Source organism: Centroberyx gerrardi, chromosome 3 (assembly GCF_048128805.1).
Source record: "Centroberyx gerrardi isolate f3 chromosome 3, fCenGer3.hap1.cur.20231027, whole genome shotgun sequence".
Lineage (NCBI taxonomy): Eukaryota > Metazoa > Chordata > Actinopteri > Beryciformes > Berycidae > Centroberyx > Centroberyx gerrardi.
The window spans coordinates 30,795,299-30,814,054 of NC_135999.1; the positions used below are offsets into that span (position 1 = coordinate 30,795,299).

The 18,756-nt window shown below is 43.1% G+C and overlaps 2 protein-coding genes across 3 annotated transcripts in view; one reads left to right on the forward strand and one right to left on the reverse strand.

The window, feature by feature from the left end:
• The window catches only part of tbce (tubulin folding cofactor E), a 20,079-nt gene extending 12,269 nt beyond the window's left edge, over positions 1 to 7,810 (forward strand). For both annotated transcript variants that reach the window (XM_078281838.1, XM_078281842.1), the window contains exons 12-17: positions 4,513 to 4,665; positions 4,770 to 4,923; positions 5,946 to 6,014; positions 6,124 to 6,183; positions 6,981 to 7,072; positions 7,213 to 7,810. In XM_078281838.1, coding sequence (XP_078137964.1) covers positions 4,513 to 4,665; positions 4,770 to 4,923; positions 5,946 to 6,014; positions 6,124 to 6,183; positions 6,981 to 7,072; positions 7,213 to 7,308 — 624 coding nt within the window. In that variant the 3' untranslated portion in view covers positions 7,309 to 7,810. The remainder of the gene's footprint in view (positions 1 to 4,512; positions 4,666 to 4,769; positions 4,924 to 5,945; positions 6,015 to 6,123; positions 6,184 to 6,980; positions 7,073 to 7,212) is intronic.
• Positions 7,811 to 11,984: 4,174 nt separating this feature from the next.
• Positions 11,985 to 18,756, reverse strand: part of LOC139915409 (nidogen-1-like) — a 43,278-nt gene continuing 36,506 nt past the window's right edge. The window contains exons 16-21 of the mRNA XM_078282544.1: positions 17,186 to 17,312; positions 16,848 to 17,019; positions 16,546 to 16,703; positions 16,013 to 16,136; positions 14,864 to 14,976; positions 11,985 to 12,136 (exon numbers count right to left, since the gene is read on the reverse strand). Coding sequence (XP_078138670.1) covers positions 12,018 to 12,136; positions 14,864 to 14,976; positions 16,013 to 16,136; positions 16,546 to 16,703; positions 16,848 to 17,019; positions 17,186 to 17,312 — 813 coding nt within the window. The 3' untranslated portion in view covers positions 11,985 to 12,017. The remainder of the gene's footprint in view (positions 12,137 to 14,863; positions 14,977 to 16,012; positions 16,137 to 16,545; positions 16,704 to 16,847; positions 17,020 to 17,185; positions 17,313 to 18,756) is intronic.

The following is an 18,756-nucleotide window of genomic DNA, read 5'->3' on the forward strand; positions in this document are numbered from 1 at the left end:
ATGTTTGTATTATTTGGATCTCTATGTTTCTGATTGGATAATGCTCTAAGTTCTTTTCTGATGTTTTGGCAATCTTGGTCAAACCAATTGTCTTCTTTTTTGAGTTTGGTTTTTGGTTTATTCTGTTTCAGTTGTGACTTCTGTGCCGTTTTTATAAAGATGGTATTGACATTTTGTACTGCCAGATTGACTCCTTCTTTACTGTGAGTATATGTGGTATTCAGAAAGGTATCTAAGAGTGTTTGAATTTCGTGGCTGCCAATTGCTTTCTGGAAATCTTCGGTACTGTTTTGGGCCCATCTGTATGATTTCTTGATATGGAACAGCTTACTGGGCTGTGTGTGTGTAGTGTTGTTATCTGTCTTTTTGATGTATACAGTGATTTGACTGTGATCAGACAGAGGGGTTAGTGGTTTAACAGTGAATGCTCTGAGAGAAAAAGGTTCTATATCTGTTATCATATAATCTACTGTACTATTCCCAAGAGGAGAGCAAAATGTGTATCTTCCTAGTGAGTCCCCTCGTACCCTACCATTGACAATGTACAGACCCAGGTTTCGACAGAGCTGCAGCAGGTCCTTTCCATTTTTGTTGACTGCGTGGTCGTGGTTGTTTCTGTGGGAATAGGTCAGATTTTGAATATATGACAATTTGTTAGTTATATAGTTGTTTCCTTTTTCATCGGTAAAATCAGGCTGTGTTCCTGTCCTAGCATTCAGATCTCCACAGATGAGCACATTTCCCTGGGCCTGGAAATGGCTCGTCTCTTTTTCTAGTTCAGAGAACGTGTCTTCGTTGTAATAAGGGGATTCTTTAGGGGGGACGTATATAGCACAGAGGAATAGGTCTTTTTGTGCTGAGAACAGATTTTCCTTAATTTTTATCCATGCATGTGATTTGCCAATTTTTAAAATTTTTATGAAATTGTGTAGTTTAGATTTGTACCATATTATTAGTCCCCCTGAGTTCCTGCCCTGATGTGTGGTGCTGAGTTTTTGGGAGGGTATAATGATCTCTCTGTAGTCTGAGGGGCAGTGAGTGGCAGCGTCTTCCTTACACCATGTCTCCTGCAGAATGATTATGTCTGTGTTCTTGATGCATTGTTGGAAATCTCTGTTTAGGCTTTTCACTCCAAAGGCTGACGATTTCAAACCTTGGATATTCCATGTACTTATAGAGATACTCATTTTTTCAATAGAATTTCTTGTTATTAGAAAAGAGATAAACTTGGAAAACAGATAATTGTCATTATTTGACAAGCAAAAGGATTAGTGGAATGTATATAAAAAAGTATATTATAAGCAGTATACACATACATACACACATACTTGCATTCATATATATATATATATATATATATATATATATATATATATATATATATATATACACATACATATACACATACACATACACACATATATACATATACATATACACATACATATACCTACACATACACACATACGTATACATTTACTCACATACACACACACACACACACACACATACATGTACGTATACATATACAAACAGTACATATAATATAGTATATATATATCAGATATCAAAAGAGAATGATTGAACTTTGAATGTACTTATTTAATTACTATATTTATTATTAAACTATCAATGTCTAATGGGTCTAATCTTATTTATTAATTAATTTATTTATTTATTCATGTATTTATTATAGAAAAAAAGAGAACATTAACATTATTTGTATTTATATTATATGAGTTTGGTACAGATGTACTGCAGTAGCTCTTTGATCTCACCCATCCCAGTACCCATAAAGTTCTGTGGTCCTCTGAGGGCGTCTGCATAGCTGAGGCCCTGTAGACTGGCGTCCTGGGGCAGCTGGACTGCTCTGGGTGCACTGGCTGGCTGGGGCCAACAAGCTGGTCCAGTTGGCTGGGGGCGGTGGACGGGTCCAGTTGGCTGGGGTCCAGTTGGTTGGTGGCGGTGGACGGGTCCAGTTGGCTGGGGTCCAGTTGGTTGGTGGCGGTGGACGGGTCCAGTTGGCTGGGGTCCAGTTGGCTGGTGGCGGTGGACGGGTCCAGTTGGCTGGGGGCGGTGGACAGGCCCAGTTGGCTGGGGGCGGGTCCAGTTGGCTGGTCTGGGTTGCTGGGTGTGCTTAACTGGTCCGGCATGGTTGTGTTGTCTTGGGTGAAGGCCTGGTGGAGGCTGGGGCCTCAGGAGGGGTCTGCGGGCGGGTGGGCTCCTGCTGGGTGTGTGGCCATAGTAGTACTGAGGTCTTAGATTTTCTCCTCTGTAGTCAGGATGTCTTCCCAGTGCCACATCTTTTAGTGTCTTAGCAAATATACTCACTGTATGTTTGCTCAGGTGCGCGTGGTCGTACAGGTGCTGTGGTGTGATGGTGGAGTGGTGAGCCAGGTGCACATTTGGCAGGAGTGCACATCCTCTGGAAATGTCCGCATTTACTCTCTGGATAGTGGCAGGGTGGAAGTCCTTGCGTGGCAGAAGAGTAGAGATGGTGATCTTTGCGTTGGGGAAGGCCTCAGTGGCTCTCTCTGCCGCTCTACAGACCAGTCCTCCGACTCTCTCTTGCTCCTGTCGGAGGTCATTGGTGCCAGTGTGGATGATAATATGGCTGGGTTTACCAAACTCAGGGTCAGACAGTATTGGGAGCACGTTTTGTGTTTTTGGACACCATATTTTTGTGGTTATTTGGCCTGGGAAAAGTTTTCTTCTTCTAGGAATTTCCCATTTGAATCTATAAGAATGGCAACTTCTGTGTCTTTGTTTAGTTTTAAACCTTTGTGTGTTTTGGTTGCCTGAGGTTTCTCAGGGTGTTTTTGTAGGGGGTTGTGGGTGCCTTGGTGTCTGAAGGTTGTGCAGGCTCGTCTGTCTGTGTGGCAGGCAGAGTGTGGGTGCTGGAGGGCTGCAGGGGGCTGGGAGTGTCCTGGGAGGGTGCAGTAGTGGGGGTGTTTAGGGGGGCAGAGGTAGACTGCATGTCTTCTCTAAGAGTCTCTATCATAATGTCTCTGTGATGCAGCTCTTCTCTGAAAACCAGTAGCTGTTGTGTCATCTCCTCTTTCACCTTGGCCAGTTCCTCTCTCATGATATTTTTAACCTCAGCTAGTTCCTTTCTGAGTGTGCCTCTCTCCTGTTGCAGGTTTTCAACCTGCCCCTTCAGCTCCTGCACTGACTGTTCCAGTTGGGTTTTAACCTGGCTGAGCTGGTCTGTAAGGGACTGGGAGTCTGTATCAGTGATGTGCGCCTGTGCTTGTTCCCTCAGCTCCACCAGTTCCACCTCCAGGAGGGAGAGGCTGTCTCTCAGCTGGGCCACGGTGGTGTGGAGGCGTGGGGTTGGGGGAGAGGTGGGCTTGTCTGGAGCAGTGACTGTGGAGAGGGGATTCTCCTCTGCTGTTTCTCCCTCTGCTGTGTGTGTGGGGGGGGGGTTTGGGACAGGCTATCAGGCTCTGCTCTTGTAGTTGCTGCCAATGTTTTGAGAGTGTAGAAGATCTTTTCAAAAGATTTGAGCGCTGCTTCACTCCCTTGTACCATTATAGTGCCACTCTGATATATATTGACGGTCAGGTATTTTGGTTTTTTTTTCATTAGTCTCAAAGATGTAAATTTGGCGGCCCTTGCAGATTCCTCTTTTGGTTATATGTTCAAAATGACTGCAGAGAGCTGAGTGCCACGCTGTAGTATATTGAGTGTAGAAAAGCAAGTTAGTGGTGATAGTTTTGCCTTTAATTTGACTACAGTCTTTGAAAAGTGCCTCAGGGTTTTCTTTCTGTATTTTGAGTTTGAAGGTCTGCCTGCCAGTTTCAGAGCGAATCTCTGCTGGGAACTTGAAAGGGCGGGAGCCGGCTGCTGCAGTGGCTGCTGTTGCCATTTTGCTACAATATTTTGAAAAATGGCAGCTGTCCAACCAGAGTGGCAGAGAGAAGGTTCAACTGTCAACTGTTCTGCTGGGTGGTTAGGGTTATTTGCTTACCCTTGTGTGAGAAAGGGTCTTTTTGCTCCCTTTTAGGTAGATATCCTTTTTTTGTCCTTCCTCCCTTGTTTTCCCTGTTTATGGATGTCTCTCTGTTGTCCTCCTGTATTGTTCTAGTAGTTTCCAGTCTGTCTTTCCTCTGTCTGTTCCTGCTGTTCTTCCTCTCCCGCTCTCCTGCTCCTGAGGTAATCTTCAGTGGCAGCTGCTGGTTTGAAGGCTAGGCTAAACTTTTCGTAGTAAGCTAGCTGATCTCCCTTCTTGGTATTTTCAAATGTTTTGGAGATGTTTCCTGCCAAATTATTTATTTTTTGGTGAACTTGTGTTCACTCTAAGTTTCTGATTTGATTTTGTCTGTTTACCGCAAGTTTATCTCATTTTCCAACAAAAAATCGCTTTCAATTTTCAGGAGCTCATGTTAGGCATGACTGCTCTTGATGACTCTCTCTCATCTTTCTCTCTCTGTCTCTGTCTCTCTCCCTCTCTCTCTCTCTCTCCCTCTCTCTCTCCCTCTCCCTCTCTCTCTCTCTCTCTCTCTCTCTCAGTGGAGTGTGGTGGATGAGCTGGGGAAGCTGCAGAGTTTGGCAGCGTTGTCGTGTCGCAGCAGCGGTCTGGTGAGCAGCGACGGAAACCCAGCGACCACCAGCCAGCTGCTGATCGCCAAGCTGGGACAGCTGGCCTTCCTCAACAGGTGTGAGGTGAGGCGAACCCCTGTGTGTGTGTGTGTGTGTGTGTGTGTGTGTGTGTGTGTGTGTGTGTGTGTGTGTGTGCTTAACTGTAACCATTCTCACTGCTCCATCAGATCCTGCCTGAGGACAGGAGGGGGGCGGAGCTCGACTACATAAAGATGTTTGGGGAGGAGTGGCTGAAGGCGGGGGGGCAGCGGGACGCCCAGCAGAGCCGCCCCAGCACCCAGTTCACCTGCCAGCACCCGCGCTACCAGAGCCTGATAGAGAGTAGGTCCCACCCACAGCAGCATCACACTTCACACATTTACCTGATATTTCTTACATCACCAGAAATCAAATTTTTCTTTCTATATCGATACGCACCGCCCAACAGTCTGGACCACCTGACTGAATGTTCTGTGTTTTTCATTCTCTTAAAGCCATTTTGATCTAAAGGCTTCTGCTTAAATGCTTGAAATTAGTTTCTTAGACAAATATAAATAGTGAAGTTGATCCTATGTATGAATTTCTTTCCAAAGCTTTTGCCTTTCCATCAAGGCAAAGGGCGGCTACTTTAAAGAATCTAAAATATAAGATAGTTTTGATTTGTTTAACACTTTTTTGGTCGCTGCATAATTCCATTTGTGTAATTTCATAGTTTTGATGTCTTTACTGTTATTCTAAAATGTGGAAAATAGTAAAAATAAAGAAAAATGTGGTGTGTCCAAACTTATGACAGGCAGTGTACATCGGTATGGCTCACATATGCAAAATCACATGTTAAATAATGAAATTAATGTTCATTGTATTGAACTGCATGGTGATGTTAGGTGTGATGCCAAAACCAAAGTCTGAAATCTTAAAAAAAAATGGGAACACTTTACAATAAGGGTACATTAATTAAGGGTTAGTTAATGCTTAATAAGCATTAACTAACCCTTAATTAACAGTTAACTAATGTGTCTGGTAATCATTTACTAATGGTGTTCATGTTAACTATGGTATTAATTTATACATTATTTAATAGTCATCTTTATAAACTATTAAATAATGTATAAATTAATACCTTAGTTAACATGAACACCATTAGTAAATTACACATTAGGTAACTGTTAATTAAGCATTAACTAACCCTTATTAAGCATTAACTAACCCTTAACTTAGTGTACCCTTATTGTAAAGTGTTACCAAAAAAATATTTCTTAAAATGTTTCATACCTCATTTTGTCGAGTTATAAAATAGAATTAGCTTGTTGTCATCAGTTCAGACAGCAGAAACATTCTGAGTGTTTTCTCGTCTTCTCTGTCAGAGTACGGCGCTCCGGAGGAAGGCGAGCTGAAGAAGCAGCAGCCCTTCGCCCTGAAGAATCAACTGATAAGTTAGTCCCACCTCTTCCTCCAATCTGTTCTCTGATTGGTTCCTGTCTCACCTGTACATCAGAGGTTACCTGTGGAAGCACTAATCCTTCTCCCATCTCTCCCCGCTAGAGGTGACATTTGTGTTTCCAGATGAAGCCGACAGGAAGCCGATCGAGAAGAAACTCCCAGGTAAACAAGGTGTAATGAGTTTGGAATTTCTCTGTGTGACACTGAGGGACAACAGGAGCTCTAACAGACTGACATCACATTACAGGACAAAAGTGAACAGAAGGACAAACTAAACCTTGTTTCTTGTTCAACAAAAAAGTGAAATCCTTCCTCCTATAAGTATTTTCCCGTTAAAATTGATTGTACCCCTTTCAGGCTCATAACACATCCTCTGGCGGCCATATTGGAGGTCCTCAGCTCTGAACAGCTGACTGTGTTTCTGTCCGTCTCAACAGAATTGAACAGACGGTTAATTTCTGTCTGTTTCTGACTGAACTGATCATTTCATCACTGATCCATCTGATTGATTTAGTGCTTAGATAATGTCAGCTTGTTAGCTAGCTAACCATAGTATCTGGTCAGCTAACATCACTGTCTTGTTGTTAACACATCTGATTAGCACACTAGCTAACGTATCTAGTAGCAGCTAGCGTTAGCATGTTCACATTAACATCAGTGTGTTTGCTGGATGGTTAGCTAGCTAACAGTTTGTTCAGGTTAACTGAGCTGACTCTTCTCAAGCTACAACTCAGAGTGTTTTGGAGTAGAGACTAGGGCTAAAGACAAGACAGTTTACTGTGTCACAGTAACCAAATCCACCTTATCACACTATTCACTTTTACTGAGAACGTTACTGAATGGATCTACAGCCACACCACAACAAGCTGACTCAGCTGCTCTCTGTGGAGCCTCTACAACAGACTGCTACAGTAACTACAGTACAGTATTAAAGTGTCTGGTCTGCTGTGTTGCTGCAGCTTCCATGGTGGTTCAGAAGGTGAAGGGACTCCTGTACCGGCTGCTGAAGATCCCCGCTGCAGAGCTGAAGCTCACCTACACCAGCACAAAGGTGAAACAGATTTGCATACAACAGAAACACAGTAAGATGTAACAGAATAGTGATCAGTAGTTCCTAGAGCAGTGGGAAGACAGTTTGGATGAAAGTTTCCACCAAATACTCTTTTTACATGTGATGTTGAATCATTTTAGATTGTGGGTAAGGAGATAGAGATCGACAGCGACCTGAAGACTCTGGGGTTTTTCTCCATCGAAGACGGAGACCAGCTGCTGGTCCGCTGGTCCTGACCAAGACCGGACCGGACCGGACCGGCTGGAGCAACACGCACTTTGGACTGGGAAGACGCTGCAGAGGCTCACAGCATCCAGACAGGACAGATCATCTGCTGCATTTGGATAGAACTGAGGTGTGAGAACAGGGGGCAGACTGGAGGTTCTGCTGTCTGTGTCCCATCTGGAGACATAAAGCTAGAGGAGGTGGAGTCGCTTCATAAACAAGGTTTTTGAAAAACTGAAGCTCAGACTTGTTTTTCTTGACACTCAGTATCACAGCCGTACTCAGACTTTAAATCAAACGCATGGAGCAAATCACTGTGCAGAATAATCAATATAATCAATAACACGAGTGGTCTGTCTGATCACTTTCAGGCTCGATGGGAACTTTGTTTCATGTCCTTCTGATGTAAAAATGTAGCATCACAGAGAGAAATCTATGAGTGCACCTACAAATTCAGATTGTGTCAGATGTTATTAATAAAAAATGAACAACCATTTGCATTTCATTTATGAATACTTGTAAATAGTCTGTATTTGTGTGTGAGTGTCTTTGTTCAATTGAACCTGTATGTTCTCCCTCCTGTGGCAGCAGCGTTAGACATGGCAGCGGCTAACGTTAGCTCCATTTCCACTTCGTCACCTTGGCTCCTCCCACATGTTCTTCATTCTCACCTTTACCTCTCTGCTTAAAGTAAAAGAGTTGATTTCATAACATTTGTTTTCTTTACAAATCCTTGGTTGTTAAAGTGTCGTCTGTCTCTTCAAAGTGTCTCAGCTGTACTGAGAGCTCTGACTGGTCCCACTTACTCCTCACTGAATTGGAAATTGTAGTTTTGCAAACGATGACAACCACATTAGCACAGTGGCAGTGTTTATGTAAAAAAAAATGCAGTGTAACCATAACGATTAGAAGGGGAAATCTCTACTCGCACAGCTGCTCGTGTTTGATTTTTCTCATTCGCAAATGTCTATTTTTATCTTTAAATGCAGTAAAATGCTCACAGTGTGGAGCGCTGACTTTGTTACAGTAATGCAGCGTAACGGTGTGGAACAACTGTGGGTCATTTTCCCTCTTTTAGCCTTTTAGCTATCCAGGGAAAGGTTTTCCTGAGGGTTTTTTCCTACATAAACTCACCTGAAAGCTTCCCAGTACAGCCCCAGTCTGGTGTTACACCTCAGAGTAGCTGTCCAGGGAGAGAAAAGTGTTTGTGATTCACTTTCTCCACCCAGATCCTTTCAGCTTGTTCAGGGATTCAAACCGGCAACAAGCCTGCTTCAGCAAGCTTCAGGCTGCTGCGGCCCACATGACCAGACCTCCATGTCCAGCTCACTGGGATTTTTACCTCCGCCATGAAGTTTGAAGGAGTTTGTGTTTTCACCAATCTGTCTGTTTGTCTGTTAGCAAGGTTTCTCAAAAACTAACACATGGATTTGGCTGAAGTCTGATGGACAGGCGGTCCTGGGCTGAAGGATCAGCAACTCGTCCAGCTGCTTCTGATCTTGGTGAGTAGTTTATATTCTGGTTTTAATGGCGGTCAAGAGCCGAATAACTCCCATGTTAACACTAAGTGGAATATTGCTTTAATTGGTTAGATCTGTTGGGTAGACCTGGCTTGGTTTTTTCCAGTCACTCCCCAAAATTACAGACCATGTTCACTGATGGCCACTAGGTGGCGCTCTCTCACAGACAACTCTTCAGTTTTATATAAGCAGTGATGGGATTTTTCACTATTTTGTTTCTGGATGTCAGGGATTTTGGATTTCAAATTTCTAATAGCAGATTACTGCTTAATAATGTATTGTTATTTCTGATTAAGAAGCTTAAGAGTTAAGAGTTTAAGAGTTCTATTGCAAAATGCTGTGTATCTATTTTGGAATGTGTAATGCCGTTTCAGAACTTTTCACCTGGAGTCGTCTAGCTCTTCTAGCTGAGGCTCTGATGTCAGAAGCGTACAGTGAGCAGGAGGCTCAGTGCCTTGCTCATGGACACTTGGCCAGGTCACATGGCTGTTGACGGACACACTCAGGGGGATCGAACCTGCCGCTTTTTAATCACGATCCTACCATCCTTCATTACTGCCAACAATCACCAGAAATGAGGAGTTGGTTCTGTCATTTTTACACCAAATATTGCACTGTAACAGAAATCGACCAATGACTTTAAAGTCACAAGAAAGCAGCATTTCAAAGGCGTCTTGCTCCATAATTCGTTGAATTTCCTGCTGAAACAGGATGTTGGGCGGGACAAAACACAACTGAGCAAAACTGTTTAAAAGTTCAAAAATCCTTTGTACATAATCTGGAGCTTCAAAATTCCAAATTCTTCTTCCAAATGAATAAATTCAGGGACACGACCATGCTGTCTTATATGGATGTGATTTTTGCCCTAACTGATTGCAAATGCAATACACCTGCATTTTGTAAAATATGATAAAAGCTACCTGTTTGTGTCATAACTGCTCCCTGTTTCTGTAATGAGTTGAGCTTGATGGGTTCAGCAGCAGGTTTTGGATTCTTTATTAGTCTCAGGAACAGGAAGCAGCGTTGTCACTGCCGCAGCATGTTGACACTCTGAAAGTTGTGAAATTACAGGTTTCATAATGATGGGGTGAGATGCTTTTATGGGTTGGAATGTTCATGTCGCCTCCTGGGACGCCCTGAAGCAACGACGGAAAACACACTGTTTTCCAGGAAGGAAAAGTATGGGATTTTGATATAAAAATACGAGAAACTAAACATGTGTACTTTTTTTTTGCATTTACTGTAAAATAGGTGTATGTTATGATATGGAGGATTAGCTAACAAGGTGACATTTTACATTTCATTGAGACTTTTCATCACACCAAAGATACTCCAGACTGATATATTAAAAAAGGTTTTATTGAGGCTGTACAGATTGTTAATGTTCACCTCCCGCTCTTTGGCTGATGACCCAGCTGCATAGTCAGTACAGTAACACAGTACTTCATGTTTATAGACACATAACTCACATAAAACCAGTCAGTCGGCCGCACCACACTGACAGGAAAATCATATTATTATATTATAATCATTGTCATTGCAGTACCTGTGGACACAGCTGTCTCTGCAGTTTTCAGCCCTTAAAAATGCTAAAAAAAAAAATGTGATTTTTTTTTTTTTTGTTAAAGGAACTGATTTGCTTAGTTTAATTAAATTGAAAGCTCAAAAGCCTGCGAGCTGCACCCACCTTCACAGTGATCACCATCACCATCATCATCATCATCATCATCATCATCATCATCATCAGCTTGAACGCAGGCTGTCGTCAGCACCATTGAAAATATGTAGTTCAGAGAATAACGTCTGTATTTCAGGTAATTATTTACAAGTTTGTATAAAAAAAATTACATTGTGAATTTTAGCACAAATGAAACAAAATAAATTTGGTAAGTCTGAAAATAAAAAACGTATTCACTGCTCCCCCCCCTCCCTCCCTCCCTTTACTCTAACTCTTAATCCATCTCCGGCTTATAGTGGTATTAACAACAATAGTGGTCCAACTGAAGAGTTCATTTCCAACATGTATATCAAATATAAATTTTTGGAAGAAAACAAAAAAAAATCCCCCTAAAGTCATCACTCAGTATCTCTAAAGTAAAGAATCCAGTATGGAAAAGCGATGTTTTATCAACCAAAGACTTCATTTCCCACCTATCCTTAAAAAAACAAAAATGGGAAATGGTTTTAATTTTAAAGGAAGAAACGCCTCGGACAGTGACAGTCGAGAATTTCAAGAAACAGGATTATTCAGGCAGGTAACGCTCCAGTAACAAACTCTTCATCAAATTCAAAGACCTTTCAAAGATTGTCAAGGTCTTCTTCTGTGAAATTCAAGAACTCAAAATTAAGGGTAAAACATGATATTGGTCAAAATTAGACATTCAGGCCTTATTTTATACTCCTGATCTTATGTCAAGAAATCCTTCATTTTAAAACTGCAGACGGCATTTTGATGAATTACTTTCAAAGCCATCCATTCATTTTCAAAAACGTTTATGGCCTTATAATCCTCAAATCCACAAACTTTAAAGGATTTACAGCCAACAAGCGTTACAAATTATTTGAATTTATTTTATATTTGATTGTTTTTCTGTTATCTAGCTGACTGGACGACTCTGTTTCTTGAAATATCGTCCAGATCTGAAATCAATAAGATACAAAATCTATAAGGAACAACTACAGAGTTTCATTGTCAAAACGCTATACAGTATATCCATTTTATAAAAAAAAAAACACACAAAACCTGAAGTTCATTGTTCAGTACCTTTAAGATCCAGTCTGTAAAAGTGTTTTTTTTTTTTTTCAAGCAAACACTTCCCAGGTTACCTGCTGTCTATCAAAAAGCACCAGAATTTCTTTTGTAATTTGTTTTGTAATTTGTAATTTTGTGCTGTTAATGTTTTTGTCAGATTAGATGTCACTTGTTCATTTTGGAGCCAAACTCTTCAAGCTGAGGAAGAAACACATGCTGTACGAACAGATCAGAGACAAGTTTGTAAGGAAAGATCGCTTCATTTCTCTCTGACGCCCGACACTTTTCACATCACACACTGAGGTTTAACAGCTTTCAGGGGCCGAGACGCATGAAACTCCACACATGAACGACCACGGAAACTTTCACTTCAAGTAAGAAAAAGAGAAAACACCAAAATTGCAGTTAGGTGTGTGTGTGTGTTCTCCTCCTCAGCAGATCCGTCTCCTCACTGGTCGGGCTCCACGCAGCGGCCGGCGGCGGCGTCCGGACAGCGGCAGGAGAAGCCGCCGAGCCGCGGCAGACAGAGGTGAGAGCAGCCGCCGTTGTTGGAGCAGTAGTTAAAACCTGACAGAGAAGAAGAGAGAGTCACATTAATGTCGCATTAACCCCTCACAACCTGGCTCTCCCCTTAGATTTTTAGCTTAAAAGTTAGAAGTTAGAAGTTTCATTACTGTACGACAATGTCCAGAGGTGTGACCAAGTAAACCTTCCAAGTCAGTCTCAAGTCTTGAGGCACAAGTCTCAAGTCAAGTCTCAAGTCTAAATGTAGATTACCAAGTCAAGTCCATGTCATTAATATCAAGTCTCAAGTCTAAATGTAGAACAGCAAGTCAAGTCAGAACAAATCAAGAGTCCAGTATCAATTTAATATCTTAAAGAAAACTAAATATCTAGGACTTTTCAATGCAATATGGTTTTAATAGGATAAAAACTTGGTAAGAGCATCATGAGTTTGATTTCTATAATCAGTTTCAACTTCAATAAATTCAATCATTCCATACAAATTCAGAAAACAGAATTTAAATTCAGTCGTCTGCAGGAACAAATCTCATCACTTTCAATCTAAGTCATTTACACAAACACAAGATCTTTTGTCGAGACTTTAGAAACCTTTTCAAGTCATCAAAGTACAAGTCAGAGTCGAGTCCCAAGTCACCAGAACCCAAGTCAAGTCAAGTCTCAAGTCTTCTCTTCATGCATCAAGTCAAGTCTCAAGCGATTAAAACTGTGACTTGAATCTGACTCCAGTCCAAGTCATGTGACTCGAGTCCCCATCTCTGACAACGTCTCATCCATATTCTGTATCTATCTATCTTTGGAAACCTTGGGATCTTGACTAGAATTTAAAATAAAGTTCTGATGGGAAAGTCTGATATCCAGGACTTCCAAGTCGGCTGCTTTCACATGCTATTTTGTCGGAAAATCAAACATGGAAGACAAACGAGGAACAACCCGCTACGCAGGCTGCAGCTTTGAAGGTGGAGAACTGTTCAGCGTTGGTGGAGGTTTGAGCTCCACTGAGGGACTTCTGGTCAGTTGGGGCGTCCCGAATGGGGACCGAACCCCCGACCCTGGCAGAGCTGGTGAGAACCCAGCAGGTGGAACAGAGTCTGGCTGTTTCTCATCGCTTCATGCTATATATTTTGGGGTTTGTCTCCAAATCCACAGCTGGCTCTCTGAGCTCAGCTTCACCCTCTGGTTCCCAGGACGATATCCATCCACATGGTACGGTCTGGAATCAATTAGTACGGTCCGGGGGAAAGTGAACACATCTGCACTCCCACTGCATTACTCTGCTCTGAACCCACCGGCCCACTGCTCATTTCCTCAGCAGTTATGAAGCAAAAGCTCAATCAGGAAGACTGCTTCTACACACACTGTCTCTAGTTTTAGAGACAGGAGATTTTCCCATGCTGTCAGCTGTCATTTCCTGCTTCTGCGGTTCACGTTTAACCAATCAGATCTCTCCACATGTTCTGAGAACCAATCATCATGCTGCTGCTAGATTTTATGGAGTCTTATGGCCAAAGCCTTTCTATAAATTCTGGACTCTTACGTAATTTCAATCATGCAACAAAATCCTGATTGGATTCATATTTAGTTGTAGTCTTTGTGTTTTGGCAAAAATAGCCTTTAAATGTAGTCAGATTTTAGTCACATTGATTAAATTTAGTAAATTATTTACTGACTAAAATAGCCTATGATTTTAGTCAACGAAAGTCATTTCGTTATAGTCAACTAAAATACGTTTGTGTACTTTTACTTGAATACCTTCCTATTGATTAGCTTCTCTTAGGTTCCCACCATATCTTTTATAACTGTTTATCTTTTATTTACTGTTTTTTATATGTTTATTGTCCTTTTCCATTCAAATGAGCATGTACAATTTATGTACATTTTACATTTTAATTTACTCAGTAAGTAAACTCACACTGGACGGCAAAAGGAAGCGTTGTTTGCTGCTACAGTATTAGCAGGTTCTTAAAATCTGAAAAAAACATCTGCACACTGTCTACATTTAGAAAGCAATGTTTCGGTCACACCTTCATCAGGCATCCAGGTTCTTACTGTATCCTTTATGACCGTGTTTCTCAACCTTTTTCATATCAAGGACCCTAATTTAGTCCACATTAGAGCCACAGACCCCCATTTGATGAGATTTTGTCTCTCACACCCAAATCTGAGAATATTTTGTCCAGAATTCCATGACTATCTGTATTGTAGGTAGATCAAAACAGTCATTCTTCTACAATCTTTTATTAATTAATTATCAGCGCAGCTCTGTCAGTCCGGCTCCGTCAGTCCGGCTCCGTCAGTCCGGCTCCGTCAGTGCTGCTCCGTCAGTCCGGCTCTGTCAGTCCGGCTCTGTCAGTGCTGCTCCGTCAGTGCACTCTGTCAGTGCACTCTGTCAGTGCACTCTGTCAGTGCGGCTCTGTCAGTGCTGCTCTGTCAGTCCGGCTCTGTCAGTCCGGCTCTGTCAGTCCGGCTCTGTCAGTGCGGCTCTGTCAGTCCGGCTCTGTCAGTGCGCTCTGTCAGTCCGGCTCCGTCAGTCCGGCTCCGTCAGTGCGGCTCCGTCAGTGCGGCTCCGTCAGTGCGGCTCCGTCAGTGCGGCTCCGTCAGTGCGGCTCCGTCAGTCCGGCTCTGTCAGTGCGGCTCCGTCAGTGCGGCTCTGTCAGTGCTGCTCTGTCAGTGCGCTCTGTCAGTCCGGCTCTGTCAGTCCGGCTCTGTCAGTCCGGCTCTGTCAGTCCGGCTCTGTCAGTCCGGCTCTGTCAGTGTGGCTCTGCTCTGTACCTTGTTGGCAGTGTGTAGGCGCTGCGGCGATGCCGTACAGCCGGGAGCGTTTCTGCGGCAGGAACTCGTCCGCCTCTCTCTCCGTCTGGCGGTCCACAGCGATCACCGCCTCCCTGCGCAAACCAAACACACAGAGACCGTCCAAACATTTAGCGGAGACCACACACCGGTGTTTGATCCATGTCAAATTAACGCTGCTGTTAAACCCATTTAGACTTTTACATGACAGTCAGACTCAAACAAAAGCTCTCTAAATAGCAGCGCAGTACTGTTTATTTAAACGGACTCTCAGGCTCACAGCTCCTTCATTTAAATGGTAACCAAACTTACTGGAGTTACACTGTAGTTTTGGGTTGTTGATCCTGACACACTTTTAACCTTTCCTGACACGGAAAGGTTAAAATGAATATCACTAAAATCTGCAGTTTGTTTGACCATTTACAATTAATGGAAGACATTAGTGCCCAGGAATCCACATTAAAAGGCAGTGGAAAAGAATCGGTTGCCAATGGGTCAGAGAAACATAAAATAGAAAAGGTGGGAAACCGTATAATGCACAAAATTATTACTTATTTGCTATAAATAGTGCTGAAAAATTACAAGCACACTACAAAGCAATAAATGAACACATATATAGGCTTGGTTGAGCAGCTGCTCAGTTGCAACGTGTTTCAGGCTTGGCGCTCTTCCTCATGCAGCATCGATGCCGCATTAGTATTTTTTCAGCACTATTTATAACAAATTAAGTTTCTGTTTTGTGCATTATACGGTTTCCCACCTTTTCTATTTTACGACATTAGTGCCAGCAGAGGTTGTATTGAAAGTCCTTTGTGTCTGGAAGCTGAATCTGAATTAAGAAAACTGAATTTAAAACTACAGGTAAAAGTTAAATTCAATAATATTTACAATCAAATTTCAAGCCACTGCACTGAAGTCTTGGGTCATTGATGCTGACACACTTGGAAAGCTTCAAATGAATAGAGCAAGAATTGGATGCTTTCTACATGGAAATTTTACAGATAGTAGCTAACAGTGTGAACAACAGAAACACTAGAGCTGCTGGAAAACTTAACGTGGCGATCTGGCAGTTGTATGTGTGAAGCAGCTTTAGAGACTAGACTAGATGAGGTCAAGGTCGTCAGCTCGTACCTCCTCCAGTCGGTGTAGTAGAGGTTCCTTCCAAAGGAAACCAGACCAAAGGGATACTGGATCCCCTCCACCACCTGCCGCCGCAGCCTGCGGTTCGGATCCATGCACTCCACTTTACGAGTTCCTGCAGAGAGATCAATACATCCTGATCAGTGAGGAAAGCTTGTCTGATTCCCCTCCGGACGGCTGGTTCATCAGTGAGTTTCACTAACTGTAAAATAATTTAATTACGCTAGGTTTCAGTGGAGGGTTTTAGTGTCTAAATGCTGTTTCAGAGGCACCCTGACAAGAAGAAAACTCTGGGAGAAACACTAAATCTGTATAATGTTTTGGCATGTAAATGGTCAAATTTAAAGAAATGGAATATCCGTAGAAAATATTGTCTGTTGGTGAAAAAATATCAGTATCGGCCTATATCAGTCGAACCCGATCACTCAGTACCAACTCTTCCAATCTGAGCTTGTAACCCTGTTTTGTTATTGTCCAAATCCATCTGCAGCTCCATGTTTCGTCCTCGGAGCGGCAGGTCTCACCTGCGTCGGCCCAGCACAGCAGCTGGTTGTCGGGGTCGTAGGTCAGAGCGTTGGGCAGCCCCAGGTCGTCCTTCACCAGCACCGTCCGCTCTGTTCCGTCCATGTTGGACATCTCAATTTTAGGCCCGTCTCTGTTCCAGTCCGTCCAGTACAACCGCCTGCAGGACACAAAGTTAGGATTACTACTATTACTAAAACTACTACTACTACTACTACTACTGCTGCTGCTGCTGCTGCTACTACTAGTACTACTACTACTACTGGTTCTACTACTAATCTGGTTCCTCCTGTCGGACTCTTACCCGAACGCCGGGTTGGTGACGATGGCTCGGGGGTTGACCAGCTCGGTGTCGAACAGGACGCGGCGCTGGCTGCCGTCCAGCTTGGCGACCTCCACCGTGTCGCGCATGGAGTCGGTCCAAAAGACGAGGCGCGACACGTGGTCGATGGCCACGCCCTCTGGGCTCTCCAGCTCTGAGGACAGAGGACACACACAGACAGATCAGACGGTTGAGAATCTGATCCTTCATTCATCCTGTATTGATAACCAGCGAGGCTGGTGGGGATTGACTTCAGAATTTACCATCGACCCCAGTGGCTCAGATCTGGGTGTGGAGTGTGTGTGTGTGTGTGTGTGTACCTGTAGTGATGACTGGGATGGTGTCTCCTCCGCTCAGACTGGCCTTGCTGATCGCCGGCCCGGTGATGTCGGTCCAGTAAACCATCTTCTCCACGCAGTCGTACGCCACCGCGATCACCACCCTGTCCTGAACACACAGGAAGAGACACGCAGTTAAAGCTGCAATAAGCAACATTTTCCGACCACTAGAGGGCGACAGAAACCGCAACACATTTGTAAATAACACACAGCAAAGCCACTGCACTATGGAGGCCTACCAAGGTCAAACAAAGCAAAGCAGCGTGCATAAATGCTAACAGCTAAGCTAAACGTACCTACAGAGAAGTGTCACCGTTACCAGTCTCTCTTTGACAGATCTTTCTCCTGCTGAAGGTCACATGTCCCACAATGACAAGTGAAGAGGCAGGTAGCAAGTTTACTAGTTTAACAAGTTCACTAGTTTAACAAGTTTACTAGTTTAACAGTTTTCTCGCTCGCTTAATCAATTCCAGGGGGAGAGCGCCGCTTTTAAACAGCGAGGGAGGAGACAAGCTAGTTTTAAAAAAATGAAAAGCTGCTGAATGGAGCGGGAGGAGCTTCGAGTCGGTCCGGGTTTTGACAATAAGCTTTAGAAAAGAGGTCAAAACAGCAACACAGCTGGATATTGGTTTATATCATTATGTCTCAATGAAATCTACACATAGCACACATTAGCTTCAGGTTTGGTTAGAAGGTCTGATGTCGCTTAAGGCGATGGACCGGAGCTCAGCGGCGCTCGCTCAGCTGAGACGTCAGTCGCTTTCAAAGAGTCTCTTGTCTGTGGTGAGAGAACGCCGACGGAGGCGGGAGACCTTTGGGTTCTTTTCATCTGCAGAACATTCAGCCTGTTGTATTACACAGGATTAAAAAAAATGGGAGAAATTCATGGATGCGGTTGTGCGGATGGTTGTCTGGATGGTTTTTCTGTCGTGAGAAGAAAAGACTTTGGAGGAGTTTTGACGCTGAACTCTGCTGAGGAACAGTCAGAGGATTGTTTCAGAGGAATCAGCCTGAAGTGGTTCCCCCAAATTCACTATGAGGCCTGAAGAGACAACTGACACTGTGTGTGTGTGTGTGTGTGTGTGTGTGTGTGTGCGTGTGTGTGTTGTATTACCTCACTTTGGACAATTTGAGGACATTTGGTCCTCACAAGGAAAATTCAAAGTGAGGGTATTTTGGATGTTCCTCACTTCTACAAGAGGCTCATTTAGGGTTCGGACTTGAGTTTACAGTTATAGGAAAACACAGGTGTAATTTTAGTTTTTTCTTATTGCAATTATTTGTCATGGAAAGTCTAAACCCAGCAATGTATTTCCACAGTCAGAAGCTCCTCCTGTCTGTTCTACTGCAAACCCATTGATCCTCTGTTCTGCATTTCTTTATTAGTTGAGGTAATTCTGATGTTTTGAAGCTGCAATGAAAAAACGAAGTCTCTGGCCAGTATTTCATGGCTTAGTGACGCGAGGAGAACACAACATCCAGCAAAATATGTTGTTAGCAAAATATGTAATAACTTTATAATTTCTACTGACATTATTTCACCCTTTTTAAGA